Source organism: Salvelinus namaycush, chromosome 21 (genome assembly GCF_016432855.1).
Source record: "Salvelinus namaycush isolate Seneca chromosome 21, SaNama_1.0, whole genome shotgun sequence".
Taxonomy (NCBI): Eukaryota; Metazoa; Chordata; class Actinopteri; order Salmoniformes; family Salmonidae; genus Salvelinus; species Salvelinus namaycush.
The window spans coordinates 1,925,215-1,945,567 of record NC_052327.1 but is presented as its reverse complement, the minus strand read 5'-3'; the positions used below and the strand labels follow the sequence as shown (position 1 = coordinate 1,945,567).

At 42.9% G+C, this 20,353-nt stretch overlaps 1 protein-coding gene across 6 annotated transcripts in view; it reads right to left on the bottom strand.

The window, feature by feature from the left end:
- Positions 1-1,171: 1,171 nt before the first annotated feature.
- The window catches only part of phka1a (phosphorylase kinase, alpha 1a (muscle)), a 55,308-nt gene continuing 36,126 nt past the window's right edge, over positions 1,172-20,353 (bottom strand). The window contains exons 15-34 of one of the 6 annotated variants that reach the window (XM_039017045.1): positions 19,755-19,864; positions 17,700-17,844; positions 17,470-17,548; positions 17,114-17,271; positions 13,836-13,903; positions 13,471-13,573; positions 13,046-13,140; positions 12,798-12,943; positions 12,082-12,235; positions 11,806-11,885; positions 11,221-11,299; positions 10,979-11,108; positions 10,131-10,232; positions 9,852-9,967; positions 8,797-8,835; positions 8,434-8,478; positions 7,726-7,887; positions 4,819-4,872; positions 4,073-4,273; positions 1,172-3,808 (exon numbers count right to left, since the gene is read on the bottom strand). In XM_039017045.1, coding sequence (XP_038872973.1) covers positions 3,635-3,808; positions 4,073-4,273; positions 4,819-4,872; positions 7,726-7,887; positions 8,434-8,478; positions 8,797-8,835; positions 9,852-9,967; positions 10,131-10,232; positions 10,979-11,108; positions 11,221-11,299; positions 11,806-11,885; positions 12,082-12,235; positions 12,798-12,943; positions 13,046-13,140; positions 13,471-13,573; positions 13,836-13,903; positions 17,114-17,271; positions 17,470-17,548; positions 17,700-17,844; positions 19,755-19,864 — 2,240 coding nt within the window. In that variant the 3' untranslated portion in view covers positions 1,172-3,634. Of the gene's footprint in view, positions 3,809-4,072; positions 4,274-4,818; positions 4,873-7,725; positions 8,049-8,433; positions 8,479-8,796; positions 8,836-9,851; positions 9,968-10,130; positions 10,233-10,978; positions 11,109-11,220; positions 11,300-11,805; positions 11,886-12,081; positions 12,236-12,797; positions 12,944-13,045; positions 13,141-13,470; positions 13,574-13,835; positions 13,904-17,113; positions 17,272-17,469; positions 17,549-17,699; positions 17,845-19,754; positions 19,865-20,353 lie in introns of those variants that run through there. The other 5 variants (XM_039017046.1, XM_039017047.1, XM_039017049.1 and 2 more) reach the window with 5 other exon arrangements.

Genomic DNA, 20,353 nt, shown 5'->3' with positions numbered 1-20,353 from the left:
TGGGGCTTGTGTGCATGTTCTCTTTTTTAAGTGGCAAAATAAATCTGTAACTAGGACTGTTAGGCAAATGTTTTCACCAATTAGATAGTCCGAGCCTGAAGAAAACCAATTAGATAGTCCGGGCCTGAAGAAAACCAATTAGATAGTCCGGGCCTGAAGAAAACCAATTAGATAGTCCGGGCCTGAAGAAAACCAATTAGATAGTCCGGGCCTGAAGAAAACCAATTAGATAGTCCGGGCCTGAAGAAAACCAATTAGATAGTCCGGGCCTGAAGAAAACCAAGTAGATAGTCCGGGCCTGAAGAAAACCAATTAGATAGTCCGGGCCTGAAGAAAACCAATTAGATAGTCCGGGCCTGAAGAAAACCAAGTAGATAGTCCGGGCCTGAAGAAAACCAAGTAGATAGTCCGGGCCTGAAGAAAACCAATTAGCTAGTCCGGGCCTGAAGAAAACCAATTAGATAGTCCGGGCCTGAAGAAAACCAATTAGATAGTCCGAGCCTGATGAAAACCAATTAGATAACAACCAATAGAAGTGAATGTGGCACGTGACATCAAACCAATTTCACTTCTATTGGTTGTTAGCTAGCATAGGTTTGTAGTGGCTGTTTAGAGAAAACCCAACCATGGATTAATTGTAAAAGCCCTCAAATCGGTACTTAATTGAATGAGTTTGACACCCCTGCATTATAGACTGAGCAGTGGTGCAGTGGTGTAAAAGAATTGGTGGGTAAAGGCTGTTTGCTGTGAATCAAGTAATGCTCCCTGTATTTTCAATGCAGTTTTCTGTGAATAAAGTATCGCTCCCTGTATTTTCAATGCATTTTTCTGTGAAATATTGGTAAACACTACACGTCGGGGCTCCCGAGTGGCGCAGCGGTCTAAGGCACTGCATCTCAGTGCTAGAGGAGTCACTACAGACCCTGGTTCGATCCCGGGCTGTTTCACAACCGGCCGTGATCGGGAGTCCCATAGGGCGGAGCACAATTGGCCCTGCGTCATTCGGTGTTAAGGTTTGGCCCGAGGTAGGCCGTCATTGTAAAATAAGAATTTGTTCTTAACTGACTTGCCTTGTTAAATAAAAGGTTAAATGAAATGAAATCAGACATAACTGGTTTACATACATCAGTAACATGCATTTGTGACTATGAACAAATCACACTGCAACGGCTCCTCGCAACAGCCTTTAATATTCCATCTATATGATTTATTTTATTGTCAAACAGTGATCCTTACTTACAGATACAGTAAAACCTTTCAGTAGCCAATTACATTGAGGTTACCACCATCTACTGTGAACATATATATCATTTTACAAACTATTCAACTCATCAAGGTGCCAATCTCTTGTCACTTTTTTTTGTGAAGGATTTTATTCCGATACAAATTGCACTTTTTAAATATGAGTACAAACTGACATTTGAGTTTGTTGCGCCCCATTCCTGAGCTATATTGTGTAGTGTATATACAGTGTACAAAACATTAAGAACACCTTCCTAATATTGACTTGCGTTGCAGTTCTCGACACATCTAAACCGGTGCACCTGGCACCTACTACCATACCCTGTTCAAAGGCACTTAAATATGTTGTCTTGCCCATTCACCCTCTGAATGGCACACACACACACAACCCATGTCCCAATTGACTCCAGGCTTAAAAACATCCCTCTTTAACCTGTCTCCTCCCCTTCATCTACACTGGTTGAAGTGGACTTAACAGGTGGCATCAATAAGGGATCATATCTTTCACCTGGTCATTCTATGTCATGGAAAGAGACGGTTTTCTTAATGTTTTGTCCACTCAGTTTATAGTATCATGCATAGAGAACAGGGTGACATTAGAAACCACACCTTTAGTTACATTCATTACCGTTTGTTCTGTTGGCTAACGTTTAATCTGATCGAATACTTGCAAAGCCAATTACATTCATTTAACTTAACCTTTATAAAAGTTGAGCTTGTAAAAATAAATCACAAAAAGAAAACATTTCTCAAATTAAGTAATTTATCAAATCTACATCGTCCTCTTTTTGCATATTATGTTATACTTTCTGCCTTGTATATTAGTAAACAAAAAACAGCAACTGTGAAAATCCCCAAAACAACACCTTCATAATACAGCATATGGCTTTTGAGGTTCAGAAACAAAAATGTCCCAGAATTCACACTGGCAATAAAACAAAATGTCCGACATTTATACAACCCAGGCAGCATCAGTTTCAACAGTGTTTTCCAATCCTGGTCCCTGCGACCCAAGGTGCACATTTTTGTTATTGTCCTAGCACTAATACACCTCCATCAGTCAAGTGTGTTAGTTCAACAACATAAATGCTCACCCTTTAAGGTCCCCAGGATTAGGAAACACACAACATCTATCACATGGAGGCAGACCTACCAGAAGATTATACATTAGTCAAGTCATCTCAACAAATCAGATAATGGAACTGTAAACTGCCCATGATAACCCTCTTATAGGTCTCAATTACTAGTTATCAATGACTAGTTATCAGTTATTAGGTACCAGTTACTTACTAGTTATCAATGACTAGTTATCAGTTATCAGTGACTTACTAGTTATCAATGACTAGTTATCAGTTATTAGGTACCAGTTACTTACTAGTTATCAATGACTAGTTATCAGTTATCAGTGACTTACTAGTTATCAATGACTAGTTATCAGTTATTAGGTACCAGTTACTTAGTAGTTATCAATGACTAGTTATCAGTTATTAGGTACCACTTACTTACTAGTTATCAATGACTAGTTATCAGTTATCAGTGACTTACTAGTTATCAATGACTAGTTATCAGTTATTAGGTACCACTTACTTACTAGTTATCAATGACTAGTTATCAGTTATCAGTGACTTACTAGTTATCAATGACTAGTTATCAGTTATTAGGTACCAGTGACGTACTAGTTATCGAGTAATAGTTAGCAAGGATTACAGGACCCTAAGGGGCCTGGTTGATGTAGTACACTATATATATGGAATAGGGTGCTATTTGTCTGACCAAACAAAGACAGTGTGTTGTCCATGTTGGATGTAAATATCTGCCAGGCTGGACAAAAAAATGATAAAAAATGAGACCCAATGAACACTCAAGTAAATGCTTTTGAAGTCTAACAGTCAGATCACACTTGTGTTTGTGTTTAAAGCGTGTACATGTTGGTGTGTGTGGATGGCCGTGTCTGAAATCTGTCATGCCTCCTACTTACTAAAACTACATATTGTGTACTAACAGTACTACATACTATTTAGAACGTACTGCTTAGTAAAGACATATGCAGTAAGCAACAAATATCAACATACTACTTATCTAATGCGCAATCGGGCTTGTTTCCACCAGTCGTTCATTTTTGTAGAGCGCCGTCCCCTATTCTGATTTCAGCTGTTGTCAAACACAAGTGGGTGTGAAAAGACGATTCTCTTCCTCAATAGAGTATATAGCGAATTCTACTAGACGAAAGGCCAAATTAATATGACATCTTGGCATTTAAAACACACTCAATTTTCAAAATGTCAAATAATATTAAAACGTTCTACTTTCACATACCCAAAAAAGCCTCCCAAAAAAGCCTCCCCTTTAGAATGCAGGTACAGGTATTCTGATACAGCCAGCACGTGTGTGTCTACTGCACGGCACAGGAGCCGCAGGGCAGAAAGTCCTGTACATATACAGCCACAGCCCTGGTGAGGTATGTCATACTGCCAAATCGTCCACTTGGGGCGCTGTCATACAACAAGCGACACACTCCTGTGGAGGGGTCTCTCTCTAAGATCTGCTCCTCTGCTCCCAAGTCCTTCTGTAGAGGAGGGGAGGGAGGAACTTTAATTTAAGAAAGAAAAAAATAAGGAAAAAAAATATAAGAAAGAAGGAAAGAGAAAGAAAGAAGGAAAGAAAGAAGGAAAGAGAAAGAAAGAAGGAAAGAGAAAGAAAGAAGGAAAGAGAAAGAAGGAAGGAAAGAAAGAAAGAAAGAAGGAAAGGAAAAGGCCCATCTAGTACTGGTAGAAAAAAAGAACAGAACCCACCTGTTCATATTAGAACAAACAAATGCGAGCCCACCCACCTGGTCGTGGTAAAACATGTCGTTGGCGATGTGGACGATCTTCTCTACATGGATGATGCTGCCCACGCTGTCTATATCCACGTCTGCCAGCATGGTGAGAACTAAGATGGCCTCCACCAGTAACTGGCGGTACTCTGGCTGGGGCACCCGGTTCAGCACCGTCTCCACGTGCACCGCAAACTTGATCTCATCTAAAGTCATCTGGGGTGTGACGGGGGTTGGGGGAGTGGAAGGATGAGAGATGGGATGAGAGATGGGTTGAGAGATGGGTTGAGAGATGGGTTGAGAGATGGGAGGGGATGAGAGATGGGATGGGAGATGGGAGGGGATGAGAGATGGGATGGGAAATGGGAGGGGATGAGAGATGGGAGATGGGATGAGAGATGGGAGGGGATGAGAGATGGGAGGGGATGAGAGATGGGAGATGGGATGAGAGATGGGAGGGGATGAGAGATGGGAGATGGGATGAGAGATGGGATGGGAAATGGGAGATGGGATGAGAGATGGGAGGGGATGAGAGATGGGAGGGGATGAGAGATGGGAGATGGGATGAGAGATGGGAGATGGGATGAGAGATGGGAGATGGGATGAGAGAGAGGGAGTTGGAGAGAGAGACTTTCTGAAGTCAGGAAGTACAGTTGTCTGAATAGTAAATTATTCCAATGCATGATCAGTAGTCATCATTTTTTTATACATAATTTCTCAACAGAGGCATTTCTAATCAGCGCTGTGATTGGACGCCTTACCTCCCTTGTCGTTGAAGATGGTAGAACGAATCCTTCTATGGACAGACCATGACACTGCAAAGCAAAACAATTATTTTAATGACTGAATGGGTTAGAATCAGACCTGGGTTCAAATACTATTAACATAATACTATTACTATACACAATATATAATACTATACACAATTCAATATTATATTAACATTATATATATAAAATACTATTAACATAATACTATTACTACACACAATATTATATTAACATTATATATATAAAATACTATTAACATAATACTATTACTATACACAATATTAATATATAATACTATACACTATTCAATATTATATTAACATTATATATATAACATACTATTAACATAATACTATTACTATACACAATACAATATTATATTAACATTATATATATATAAATTACTATATTTGGTAGAACCCTAAAGGGGGATTCTAATACTACACCTATAAAAGGCAACAGTAAACATGAATGACGCAGCGCCCTCCCCCTTGGGTCAATTAGGGACAACAATTCAAGCTCAAAACAGGAAAGGAGATACTCTTGTTCAAAGTCTGGAATTTCATTTGTTGATTACTATAGTGCCGCTTTTGGCCCAATCAATGTCAAGACGCATCATTCACCCAAGTTGAGTCAAAACCCTGACATACTATATTGAAAGCAGGTACTTTCACACAGGTGTGGTTTCTGAGTTAATTAAGCAATTCACATCCCATCATGCTTTGGGTAATGTATATAAATGCTAGGCAGGCCATCATTTTGGTTACCATGGTTACACCACATAAGGATGATAATGCCCCCATAGGATGATAATGCCCCCCCCCCCCCCCCCCCCCCCATAGGATGATAATGCCCCCATATGATAATAATGCCCCCATAGGATGATAATTCCCCCATAGGATGACAATGCCCCCATCTACAGGTCATGGGCGGTCACTGAATAGTTTGACGAGCATGAAAACGATGTAAACTGTATGTCATGGTCAGCTCAGTCACCTGATCTCAACCCAAATGAACACTTATTGAAGATTCAGGAGTGGTGCCTGAGACAGTGTTTTCCAACACCATCAACTAAACAGCAAACGATGGAATTTATTGTGGAAGAATGGTGTTGCATCTCTCCAATAGAGTTCCAGACACTTGTAGAATCTATGACAAGGTGCATTGAAGCTGTTCTTGCTCGTGGTGGCCCAACACCCTATTAAGACACTTTATGTTGGGGTTTCCTTTATTTTGGCAGTTACCTGTAGATTATAAGTATAATATATACATTATACCATGGTGTTATAATATATATATATATATATATATATATATATATATATATATATATATATATATATATATATATATATATATATATATATAAATAACTCAGCAACATCCCTTTTTCAGGACCCTGTCGTTCAAAGATAATTAGTTAAAAATCAAAATAACTTCACAGATCTTCATTGTAAAGGGTTTAAACACCGTTTCCCATGCTTGTTCAATGAACCATAAACAATTAAAGAACATGCACCTGTGGAACGGTCGTTAAGACACTAACAGCTTACAGACGGTAGGCAATTAAGGTCACAGCTATGAAAACTTAGGACACTAAAGAGGCCTTTCTACTGACTCTGAAAAACACCAAAAGAAAGATGCCCAGGGTCCATGCTCATCTGCGTGAACGTGCCTTAGGAATGCTGCAAGGAGGCATGAGGACTGCAGATGTGGCCAGGGCAATAAATTGCAATGTCCATACTGTGAGACGCCGAAGACAGCGCTACAGGGAGACAGGGCAGACAGCTGATTGTCCTCGCAGTGGCAGACCACGTGTAACAACACCTGCATGGGATCGGTACATCCGAACATCACACCTGCGGGACAGGTACAGGATGGCAACAACAACTGCCCGAGTTACACCAGGAATGCACAATCCCTCCAGAGGCTGGACTGAGGGCTTGTAGGCCTGTTGTAAGGCAGATCCTCACCAGTAACAACTTCACATATGGGCACAAACCCACCGTCGCTGGACCAGACAAGACTGGCAAAAAGTGCTTTACTGACGAGTCGCGGTTTTGTCTCATTCGGATTCGCATTTATCGTCGAAGGAATGAGCATTACACCGAGGCCTGTACTCTGGAGCGAGATCAATTTGGAGGTGGAGGGTCTGTCATAGTCTGGGGAGGTGTAACACAGCATCATCGGACTGAGCTTGTTGTCATTGCAGGCAATCTCAACGCTGTGCGTTACAGGGAAGACATCCTCCTCCCTCATGTGGTACCCTTCCTGCAGGCTCATCCTGACGCTCCAGCATGACAATGCCACCAGCCATACTGCTCGTTCTGTGCGTGATTTCCTGCAAGACAGGAATGTCAGTGTTCTGCCACGGCCAGCGAAGAGCCCGGATCTCAATCCCATTGAGCACGTCTGGGACCTGTTGGATCGGAGGGTGAGGGCTAGGGCCATTCCCCCCAGAAATGTCCGGGAACTTGCAGGTGCCTTGGTGGAAGAGTGGGGTAACATCTCACAGCAAGAACTGGCAAATCTGGTGCAGTCCATGAGGAGGAGATGCACTGCAGTACTTAATGCAGCTGGTGGCCACACCAGATACTGACTGTTACTTTTGATTTTGAACCCCCCTTTGTTCAGGGACACATTACTCCATTTCTGTTAGTCACGTCTGTGGAACTTTACACATGTTAAGTTTTCTGAAAATTAACGCAGTTGACAGTGAGAGGACGTTTCTTGTTTTTGTTTATGTATACATTGTTATACTAATATATACATTGTTATACTAATATATACATATATATATATATATACACACACACACACAGATACACACATACAGTTATACTAAACTATATATACTGTAATACTATACTAAATGTATATTGCAAGGTAAGTCCAGACCTTCTGCAGAATCTTCCAGACCTTCTGATAGAAGCCTATGGGGACTCTGTTGAGTGCTCCGTCTAGACGTCTCCTACGCAGCCATTGGCCGTGCCTCGTATCCTTGACGACGGGCGTGCTCACTGGAACGTCCAGAGACTCTATGGAGGGGAGCCTGTACCTCTGTGACACACACACACACACACACACACTGTAGCAACCTTAACCCAACACCTAGCGACCTCGTCAACAGGTCCCCACCTCCTGGCGTAATGTTTACGGTGTTGGCTTCACAGTCGCTTGACCCCGGTTCGAGTCCCAGTCAGGGCTACCCACCAAATTCGCTACAATACAAATATATGCACACATATACAGTACCAGTCAAAAGTTTGGACACACCCACTCATTCAAGGGTTTTTCTTAATTTTTACTATTTTCTACATTGTAGAATAATAGTAAAGACATCAAAACTGGGAGAGAGACCTATACAGTACATATGAATATATAAATACATACGAATATAAGGTATGGGCGGGAGGTTGTACCTCTGACAGAGACATAAAATATACCTACTGTGTACATATCACGTTAAGCCAATGAGAGATTAACCATTTCAACTGCAAAATGGCAATTTCTCTATGCTAATTACAATGAGTTAGGATGTAAACTGGAAAAGCCAGGACAATTTGAAAGTACATTTTGTGTGCTAAAATGTATTGTAACTCTTACCCCAGATTCAATATGTTCCATGTCCAGCGAATGTGGTGTTAGGCTCTGAGGTGGGGAGAAAGAATTCACAACAGGACAACAGCCAATGGGAACAGTGTGTGTGTGAACTGTGTTAGGGTGAACAACTACGTTAAATCACTGTGCCAACCGACCACCATAGTCATCACCATAGAGACCGCCCTATTACCAAGGCAATAACATATAAGAACCCAGGATCCAGGGGATTGACCACAAGTGAATCACGATTTGATTTTTGACCATAATTCAAATGGTTTTAAGTGACTTTTGCATGCAAACTGTTGACAGTGCACAAGTGAATTAACACCCTGTAACCAAGCAACAAGTCATGACCATCATCGTCACCTGTCTTTGCTGCGACCATGACAACCTGTGCTCCTCCAACTGAAATGGAAAGATGACTGAGTGACAAGCTCTGGAGAGAACAGTCTGGGTACTGTTGGTATTTGGTCTGTAGTGTCATAACCAATGGTTTTTTACTTCAATACCCTGAAGGTGACCTCCTCCTACATCGGAGTCAGTCCCCTTTTGAATGGGCTTGGCAATTATATAATCAAATTCGTGAAAAAGCGGTAATTTAATATGTATATAATAATATTTGTGTTTGAATTTGCTGAAAAACATTGGGTCACGTCCTTGACAATTAAACACCATTTGAAAAAAAACTACAAAAGTTAAATGACGTGTCACATTCACAGGGTTCTGAACCTTTTAAATATGCGCTCTATGCAGAAATCACTCATCCATTTCCTGGTTGCAAATATTCTAATACTTCGCCTAATTTCAGTTTATGTGACAAAACAAGCAAGTCTAGTGTAGAGAATCATTGTACTGTCTAAACTCTGTGAAATATATTTCCCTTGACTAAAAATATTGTGTTTTCAGCTGTTTGAAGCTGGTGTACAAAATAAACGAAAGTAAAAGACGCAAAACACGAAACTTAAGAGCATATCTACCACTTCTTAGACTTGCTTTCAACGAGAAAGGAATGTGTGTTATAGATCTGTGAGTTATAGATCTGTGAGTTATAGATCTGCGTGTTATAGATCTGCGTGTTATAGATCTGTCAATGAGAATTTGGTCAGGTCCCAAAAGTTACATTTTGCAGCTTTAAAAAGCCAATAGACCTGTGATGTCATGTGCTCCCAGCCAATCGGTTTTAGTTCAGGTTCAGTTGACCCATTTAAAATAACAAATCAGAAGGATAAACACACTACAAGTAAAACTATCATGCTGATCTCTCAGATGGTCAACGTCCATAATTCCTTCTATACATCTGAAAATGGTTACATTTCTCCAGCCCCGTCCCTCAGATTTTCACCCCCCCCCCCCCAAAAAAGTGTCGTCAGGGTAACCTCTTTGTTGCGGTTCCAACTCCAGATCTCCCCTTTAATACGTACCATCCTCATGTCACTCTTCAGCTTGCTGATGCCTGCCCTCTCGCTCTTGGTGGCGCCCACATTACCCACCTCGTGGATAGAGATGGCAGGACTGGCACCTGCGTCTACAGACCGCACTGGAACACACACACACATTATTATAACATAGAACAAACACAGGATCCCACGTGTAAGGATGTCATAATATGTGTGTATAGTATATTACTTGTAAAATATGAGTTCACGGGAATCTGATAACTGTTCATAAAGATGTCGTAACAGTTCATAGAGGCTTCATACCGCTCCTCTGCACTCCAAACTCCTTCCCACTGAGGATGTGATGCAGCAGGATCTTCAATTCTGACGGACTCAGACTCATCAGACTCTCTGTAGCCTCCTCTCCTACAGGGAACACACCCGCGACACACAATTTCAAAATTCACTTTTGACAACAAAAAAATAATAATTGTATTGAATTGTGACTGGTTACAGGATGTTTGACACTAGTTCCTACTTCACAGTAGGGCCAAAAATAATAATAGTCCTTTTCTAGTCAATGTGACCTGAGAGGTTGACTGTGCCAGCTCTGGGTCCAACTTCCTGCTACTATTAATATGACTGTTATTACCTGAGAGGTTGACTGTGCCAGCTCTGGGTCCAACTTCCTGCTACTATTAATATGACTGTTATTACCTGAGAGGTTGACTGTGCCAGCTCTGGGTCCAACTTCCTGCTACTATTAATATGACTGTTATTACCTGAGAGGTTGACTGTGCCAGCTCTGGGTCCAACTTACTGCTACTATTAATATGACTGTTATTACCTGAGAGGTTGACTGTGCCAGCTCTGGGTCCAACTTCCTGCTACTATTAATATGACTGTTATTACCTGAGAGGTTGACTGTGCCAGCTCTGGGTCCAACTTCCTGCTACTATTAATATGACTGTTATTACCTGAGAGGTTGACTGTGCCAGCTCTGGGTCCAACTTCCTGCTACTATTAATATGACTGTTATTACCTGAGAGGTTGACTGTGCCAGCTCTGGGTCCAACTTCCTGCTACTATTAATATGACTGTTATTACCTGAGAGGTTGACTGTGCCAGCTCTGGGTCCAACTTCCTGCTACTATTAATATGACTGTTATTACCTGAGCAGTTGAGAGACTGTGCCAGCTCTGTGGCCATCACCTGGATGATGAGTCCGATACGCAGCCTGTACATCTCACTGAACAGGCTGGGTTGGGTACGCATGTTCATCGCCAGGTACACCATGATCTCCTGTTAAATACACACAGACACACACACACAACCGCAAGAGAGAGAAACAGAGGTAGTTTGAAACGGAACGCTTGGCCAAATGAGTGAGCATACAGTATGTGTGCCTGTGTACCTGTGTGAGGATGGCTATAGTGATGTTGTTCTCACTAGCTTCATCTATCAGCATGGCCAGCTTGTCTGGAGGGATGGGTCTGAGAGACAGAGAGATGGAGAGAGAGGAGAGAAAGATGAAGGGATAAAGAGAGAGAGAGAGGAGAGAGAGAGAGAGAAAGATGAGAGAGAAGGATGAGAGAGAGATAGAGAGAGACAGAGAGAAGGATGAGAGAGAGAGAGACAGAGAGAAGGATGAGAGAGAGAGAGAGAGAGAGAGAAGGATGAGAGAGAGAGAGATGAGAGAGAGAGAAGGATGAGAGAGAGAGAGAGAGAGAGAGAGAGAGAGAGAGAGAGAGAGAGAGAGAGAGAGAGAGAGAGAGAGAGAGAGAGAGAGGCAATAATAGGAAAGAGAGAGGTGAAGGGATACAGAGAGAGACCATCACAACCATGTTTCTTTTTAATATATTTAACCACCATATATCTACTGTATTTTTCAAGGGGAGCCCTGGTCAACATGCATCACTCAGAGTCTCTGGTCAAAAGTAGTGCCCTACAAAGGGAACCTGGTGCCATTTAGGATGCAGGAAGTAGGAAGTAAACTGACGCTGTGATGGTCTTCTCCCGAGGTTCTGGAGGCAGACCCACAGTCAGGTGCTTCTGGTGGGCCAACAAATCAGAGCAAGCCTGGGGACACACAGCAACTAATCAAAAACAAGTATACGTTCATCAACCAATCAAAACAGATCTGTCCTCATCAACCACTCAAAACAGGCCTGCTAACACCTAGCAACCAATCATAATAGGCCTGCACTAATCAACCACTGAAAAGTTCAGCAGCAGGCCAAGAGATTGAACAATGTTTGTGTGTTTCTATGTTTACCCAGTCGAGTTCCTCTACTTTCTTCCTCAGTATTCCAGAGATCATGCGTATGAGTCCCCAGTGTTTGAGGTCTCCTGCCTTCACATACAGGTCTGTCAGCAGGGAGCGGACTGTAGAGCCTTTACCATGTAGCCTGGTGTCCCACTCCATACCCCTAGTGGACAGATACACATACGCACGCACACACACACACACACAGAGACATGCATGCACACACACACACACACAGAGACACGCAGACAGACAGAGACACGCACACAGACACAGACAGAGACACACACACACACACACACACACACACACACACAGAGACACACAGAGACACACACACAGAGACACACAGAGACACGCACACAGACAGAGACACGCACACAGACAGAGACACGCAGACAGACAGAGACACGCAGACAGACAGAGACACGCAGACAGACAGAGACACGCAGACAGACAGAGACACGCAGACAGACAGAGACACGCAGACAGACAGAGACACGCAGACAGACAGAGACACGCAGACAGACAGAGACACGCAGACAGACAGAGACACGCAGACAGACAGAGACACGCAGACAGACAGAGACAGACACACAATTCTTGAAAATTCTCATGTTCAATTCAAAGCAGGTCGATTTTTAAGTATCTGTAAAGAAGGATGGAGGGATGAATACAGACAGACAGAAAGAGATCTTGTATAAAGAGGTAGAAGAGAATCTGACTTGTCTTTGAAGAGGATGTACAGTATGTCCGCCTGGTCTGGTAGACTGTGGGTGTCTCTGAGGAGCTGGACCAGACTATTGTAGTCTATATCACCACTGGAATCTCTGGGCAGGTTACACTCTGAGGTCACTACGACCTGAGGAAACTATAGAGAGAGGTGGAGGAGAGAGAGAGAAAGTGAGAGAGAGTGGTCTTTTAGTATAAGGCTTGAGAAAATGTTAATGTACACACTCACACACACCCCTACCTGACTGGTGTGAGGCGCAGAGGAATCTGTGAGGGTGAGGTGTAGGGAGGGCTGAGGGGAACGGAAGAGCTTGGTGGGGAGATACAAGTGGGCATCTAGAAGAGAGAGGGAGGGTAGAGAGCGACAGAGAGGGGGGAGGAGGGTAGAGAGAGAGAGAGGGGGGGAGGAGGGGAGAGAGAGCGACAGAGGAGGGGGGAGGAGGGAAGAGAGAGAGAGGGGGGGGTAGAGAGAGCGACAGAGAGGGGGGGAGGAGGGGAGAGAGAGCGACAGAGAGAGGGGGGGAGGAGGGGAGAGAGAGATGGGGGTAAAAAGAGAGGTGGAAAGAGAGATCTGATCAATGACCTTGATGGAACAGGTACCAGGGAGGAACCTGCAGACACTGGGCCTCCATGGAATGAGTTGGACACCCTTAAAAAGTTGCTCACTGTGTAGGTGGAGTTCCTTGGCCTTGTGCATCAGAGACACCATATCCTTGGTCTTGGTGGCTGCTGCTTTGAACCTGTCCAACCCTCCAGAGTCACCTCTGACCTATAACCCAAAATAATCATCCAGAAAAGACATGGGACAAGTGTATTGGTTAGATTAGGGCCAGGTTTCCCAGAGACAGATTAAGCCTAATCCTGGACTATAAACCAATTTCAATGGAGATTCTCCAATGAGCTTCTTTTTTTTGTCCAGGACGAGGATTCATCTAGATCTGAGAATCTGACCCCATATATATATTTAATACTTTGTGAGAAAATGTATATGTAAAAAAAAAAAAATGTATTTACTAATAAATAACCCTGACCTTTGACCCTCTGCTGGGGTTCGCTGTGATCAACAACTGGTCCAGGTACTGGGCTAGATCATCAGCCTCTAGAGAGGGAGGGGGAGAAAGGAGGAGGGAGAGAGGAAGGGGAGTAGAAGGAGAGAGAGGGAGAGCGGGAGGGAGGGGGAGAAAGGAGGAGGGGAGAGATGAATGGGAGTAGAAGGAGAGAGAGAGAGACACACACACACACACACACACAGAGCTAAGGGCTTTGCAAGTTTGAATTTTATAAAGTTAGTGTGGGAGAGGTGGAGAAATTATTGTAATGACAAACCTCCTGCATTGACAACTTAGATGTAAAGCTACCGAGGATGGTAGCTGACTCTATAGCCACTCCTATCTGTCATATCTTTAATCTGAGCCGAGAGGAAAGGCTTTGTCCTCAGGCCTGGAGGGAAGCCATAGTATATCCGCTACCCAAGAGCAGTAAAGCGGCCATTACTGGTTCTAACAGCAGACCTATAAGCTTGCTGCCAGCACTTAGCAAACTGTTGAAAAAAATGTGTTTGACCAAATACAATGCTATTTCTCTGTCAACAAATTAACAACAGACTTTCAGCATGCTTATAGAGAAGGGCACTCAACATGAACTGCACTGACACAAATGACTGATGATTGGTTGAGAGAAATTGATAATAGGAAATTGTGGGAGCTGTACTGTTAGATTTCAGTGCAGCCTTTGATATTACTGACCATAACCTGTTGTTGAAAAAAACGTATAACTTATGGCTTTTCAACCTCTGCAATATCATGGATTCAGAGCGATCTATCTAATAGAACTCAAAGGGTTTTCTATAATGGAAGCTTCTCTAATGTCAAACATGTAAAGTGTGGTGTACCGCAGGGCAGCTCTCTAGGCCCTCTACTCTTTTCTATTTTTACCAATGACCTGCCACTGGCATTAAACAAAGCATGTGTGTCCATGTATGCTGATGATTCAACCATATACGCATCAGCAACCACAGGTAATGAAGTCACTAAAACCTTTAACAAAGAGTTGCAGTCTGTTTTGGAATAAACTGGTCCTGAACATCTCTAAAACTAAGAGCATTGTATTTGGTACAAATCATTCCTTAAGTTCTAGACCTCTGAATCTGGTAATGAATGGTGTGGCTGTTGAACAAGTTGAGGGGACTAAATTACTTGGCGTTACCTTAGATTGTAAACTGTCATGGTCAAAACATATACAGTTGAAGTCGGAAGTTTACATACACCTTAGTAAAAATTCCCTGTCTTAGGTGAGTTAGGATCTCCACTGTATTTTAAGAATGTGAAATGTCAGAATAATAGTAGAGAGAATGATTTGTTTCAGCTTTTATTTCTTTCATCACATTCCCAGTGGGTCAGAAGTTTACATACACTCAATTAGTATTTGGTAATCAAACTTTAACTTCCTGACTGATGTATTGAGATGTTGCTTCAATATATCCACATAATTTTCCTTTCTCATGATGCCATCTATTTTGTGAAGTGCACCAGTCCATCCTGCAGAAAAGCACCCCCACAACATGATGCTGCCACCCCCGTGCTTCACGGTTGGGATGGTGGTTGGGATGGTGTTCTTTGGCTTGCAAGCCTCCCCCTTTTTCCTCCAAACATAACGACGGTCATTATGGCCAAACAGCTCTGTTTTTGTTTCATTCGACCAGAGGCCATTTCTCCAAAAAGTACGATCTTTGTCACCATGTGCAGTTGCAAACCATTTTTTATGGCGGTTTTGGAGCAGTGGCTTCTTCCTTGCTGAGCGGCCTTTCAGGTTATGTCGATATAGGGACTCGTTTGACTGCGGACATAGATACCTTTATACCAGTTTCCTCCAGCATCTTCACAAGGTCCTTTGCTGTTGTTCTTGGATTGATATGCACTTTTTGCACCAACATATGTTCATCTCAAGCAGACAGAACGCGTCTCCTTCATGAGCGGTATGATGGCTACGTGGTCCCATGGTGTTTATACTTACGTACTATTGTTTGTACAGATGAACATGGTACCTTCAGGCGTTTGGAAATTGTTCCTAATGATGAACCAGATTTGTGAAGGTCTACAAAAAAAAAATCTGAGGTCTTGGCTGATTTCTTTTGATTTTCCCATGATGTCAAGCAAAGAGGCAGTGAGTTTGAAGGTAGGCCTTCAAATACATCCAGAGGTACACCTCCAATTGACTCAAATTATGTCAATTAGCCTACCAGAAGCTTCTAAAGCCATGACATCATTTTATGGAATTTTCCAAGCTGTTTAAAGCCACAGTCAACTTAGTGTATGTAAACTTCTGACCCACTGGAATTGTGATACAGTGAATTATAAGTGAAATAATCTGTCTGTAAACAATTGTTGGAAAAATTACTTGTGTCATGCACAAAGTAGATGTCCTAACCGACTTGCCAAAACTATAGTTTGTTAGCAAGAAATTTGTGGAGTGGTTGAAAAACAAGTTTTAATGACTCCAACCTAAGTCTATGTAAACTTCTGACTTCAACTGTAGATGCAATGGTTGTAAACATGGGGAGAAGCCTGGCCGTATTAAAGAAATGCTCCGCTTTTTTAACACCACACTCCAAAATGCAGTTTTCCCTCATCTTGATTATTGTCTAGTCGTGTGGTCCAGTGCTGCAAGGAAAGACCTAGTTAAGCTGCAGTTGGCCCAGAACAGAGCGGCACATTTTGCTTTTCATTGTAATCAGAAGGCTGATATAAATACTATGCATGCCAGTCTCTCTTGGCTAAGAGTTAAGGAGAGACTGACTGCATCACTTCTTTTTATAAGAAACATTAATGTGTTGAAAATCCCTAATTGTTTGCATAGTCAACTTACACACAGCTCTGACACACACACTTACCCCACCAGACATGCCACCAGGGGTCTTTTCACAGTCCCCAAATCCAGAACAAATTCAAGAAAACGTAGAGTATTATATAGAGCCCTTATTGCATGGAACTTCCTTCCATCTCATATTGCTCAAATGAACAGCAAACCTGGTCTCAAAAAACACCTCGCGGCACAACGCCTCTCCCCTATTTGACCTGGATAGTTTGTGTGTATGTATTGATATGTAGGCTACTTGTGCCCTTTAAAAAATAAATGTATGTAGTTCTGTTCTTGAGCTGTTCTTGTCTATTGATGTTCTGTATTATGTTGTGTGTGGCCCCCAGGAAGAGTAGTTGCTGCTTTTGCAACAGCTAATAGGGATCCAAATAAAATACCACAATACCTGTGTCCCTCCCCACAATGTCCCTCCCCTTCCTCCTTCCTTTCTTACCACCATTGAAGGTCATGCCATGCTCAGCAAAGCATCCATAGTCATCATCATCATCTTGTTCCCGGCCCATGCCGCCCGCATGCTTACTGGCATCCAGGAAGCTGAGTTTGGCAAAACAGGAAGTGGTCAGGAACTCAGAGAGCTTCCCCGTCTGGATCCTGGAGGGAGAGAAATGAATGGATCGATGTATGAATGATCAAAAGATTGAACGATTAAACAAAAACAAAAAAAAACTGACAGACTGAGGGATAAATTAATTAATGTTTTTGTTCCTTAATTTCTTCAAACAAACCGACAGACGGGCGACAGAGTCACAGATGGACAGATGAATGAATGAATAAATAAGGAGCCCTCACCTTGCTCCTCCATAGTATCCATCCTGTAGCTTCTTCAGAGTAGCCAGAACCGCAGGGTCCAGGTCAGAGTGGTCTTCAGCTGAAACATACAGGGACAATGAGCTAACACACACACACACACACACACACACACACACACACACACACACACACACACACACACACACACACACACACACACACACACACACACACACACACACACACACACACCCTGGTGTGTGACTCACTGAGCATGGTCTGAGAGATAGGAAAGGTGACAGTGGGTCTTCCAGTCATCCTCCATCGAGAGGAGAGGTAGGACAGGTCTGTACGAAGCATATCAACAATCATCTGGTTGTCCAACGCCAAGTAGAACTGCTGGTGATCTATGAACTGGAGGGAGGGAGGGAGGGAGGGAGGGAGGGAGGGAGGGAGGGAGGGAGGGAGGGAGGGAGGGAGGGAGGGAGGGAATAAAAAAGACTAGTAACTATCCTTCTCTTCCCGGGACATTCAGTAGCTACTGTCTAAAGTGATATCCAAATAAAGGACCATTTGAACGATGAAATGATCCTAGAAAGTCATCAGGGATGTAAGGACATTCATCAGTCCCCAGTTCAAAAGTTATGACTCAGGACCACAATGTAACCATGCATCGGTCGACAGGACCACAATGTAACCATGCATCGGTCGACAGGACCACAATGTAACCATGCATCGGTCGACAGGACTACAATGTAACCATGCATCGGTCGACAGGACTATACTATAGCTAGGCTGCATGCTAAACTATAGCTAGGCTGCATGCTAAACTATAGCTAGGCTGCATGCTAAACTATAGCTAGGCTGCATGCTATACTATAGCTAGGCTGCATGCTATACTATAGCTAGGCTGCATGCTAAACTATAGCTAGGCTGCATGCTATACTATACTATAGCTAGGCTGCATGCTAAACTATAGCTAGGCTGCATGCTATACTATACTATAGCTAGGCTGCATGCTAAACTATAGCTAGGCTGCATGCTAAACTATAGCTAAGCTGCATGCTATACTATAGCTAGGCTGCATGCTATACTATAGCTAGGCTGCATGCTAAACTATAGCTAGGCTGCATGCTAAACTATAGCTAGGCTGCATGCTATACTATACTATAGCTAGGCTGCATGCTAAACTATAGCTAGGCTGCATGCTATACTATAGCTAGGCTGCATGCTATACTATAGCTAGGCTGCATGCTAAACTATAGCTAGGCTGCATGCTATACTATACTATAGCTAGGCTGCATGCTATACTATAGCTAGGCTGCATGCTATACTATACTATAGCTAGGCTGCATGCTATACTATACTATAGCTAGGTTGCATGCTATACTATACTATAGCTAGGCTGCATGCTATACTATACTATAGCTAAGCTGCATGCTATACTATAGCTAGGCTGCATGCTATACTATAGCTAGGCTGCATACTAAACTATAGCTAGGCTGCATGCTATACTATAGCTAGGCTGCATGCTATACTATACTATAGCTAGGCTGCATGCTATACTATACTATAGCTAGGCTGCATGCTATACTATAGCTAGGCTGCATGCTATACTATAGCTAGGCTGCATGCTATACTATAGCTAGGCTGCATGCTAAACTATAGCTAGGCTGCATGCTATACTATAGCTAGGCTGCATGCTATACTATAGCTAGGCTGCATGCTATACTATAGCTAGGCTGCATGCTATACTATAGGTAGTTAGGTAGACTACATGCTTATAGGTAGGTAGACTACATGCTATAGGTAGGTAGGTAGACCACATGCTATAGGTAGGTAGACTACATGCTGATCAGGTCTTACAATAAAGTTTATTTTCATTGTTCTGGTTCACCATGAGCAATAGTTTTGGTAGCTTTAGCTTCTGCACGCACACACACACACACACACACACACACACACACACACACACACACACACACACACACACACACACACACACACACACCTTTATTTTCATGACATTTTGGGGAGGTTAGGGATAATATTTTGAGGGTTAGGGTTAAAGTTAGGGTTAAGGACTAGGGGTAGAGTTAGGGTTAGGTTAAGTGTTAGGGAAAATAATTCTTAATGGTCAATTTTTCCCCCTTAACTTAACCTTAAAATAGCATTTGAACAAATTCAGGACATGAAAAACATCCTGACTTTTCCTACCTTGTCAGGACATTCAGGTGAAATGTTAGGACATTGGGGTCCTGAAAAGGTAAGACGTATACACACACACCACACACACACACAAAATGGTACTGTACTGTATCTACCTGTGGCGTGAAGGCAAAGATGGTGTTGCGGATGACATAGAACTTAGAAGTTCCTAGACATCCAATCCTCCTGTAGGGTCTACCAGTCAGCCCCAGTCTCTGGTTACGTCCTGGGGAAGAGGAGGAGTACAGATCGATGTGAGTAAGACCTTTAGACTGGTCAACATTCACAAGGTCGCAGGGCCAGACGGATTACCAGGACGTGTACTCCAACTATGCGCTGACCAACTGGCAAGTGTCTTCACTGACATTATCAACCTCTCCCTGTCTGAGTCTGTAATACCAACATGTTTCAAGCAGACCACCATAGTCCCTGTGCCCAAGAACACTAAGGTAACCTGCCTGAATGACTAACGACCCGTAGCACTCACGTCTGTAGCCATGAAGTGGTTTGAAAGGCTGGTCATGGCTCACATCAACACCATTATCCCAGAAACCCTAGACCCAATTCACAAACTGCCGCAACAGATCCACAGATGACGCAATCTCAATCGCACTCCACACTGCCCTTTCCCACCTGGACAAAAAGAACACCTATGTGAGAATGCTATTCAACACCATAGTGCCCTCAAAGCTCATCACTAAGCTAAGGACGCTGG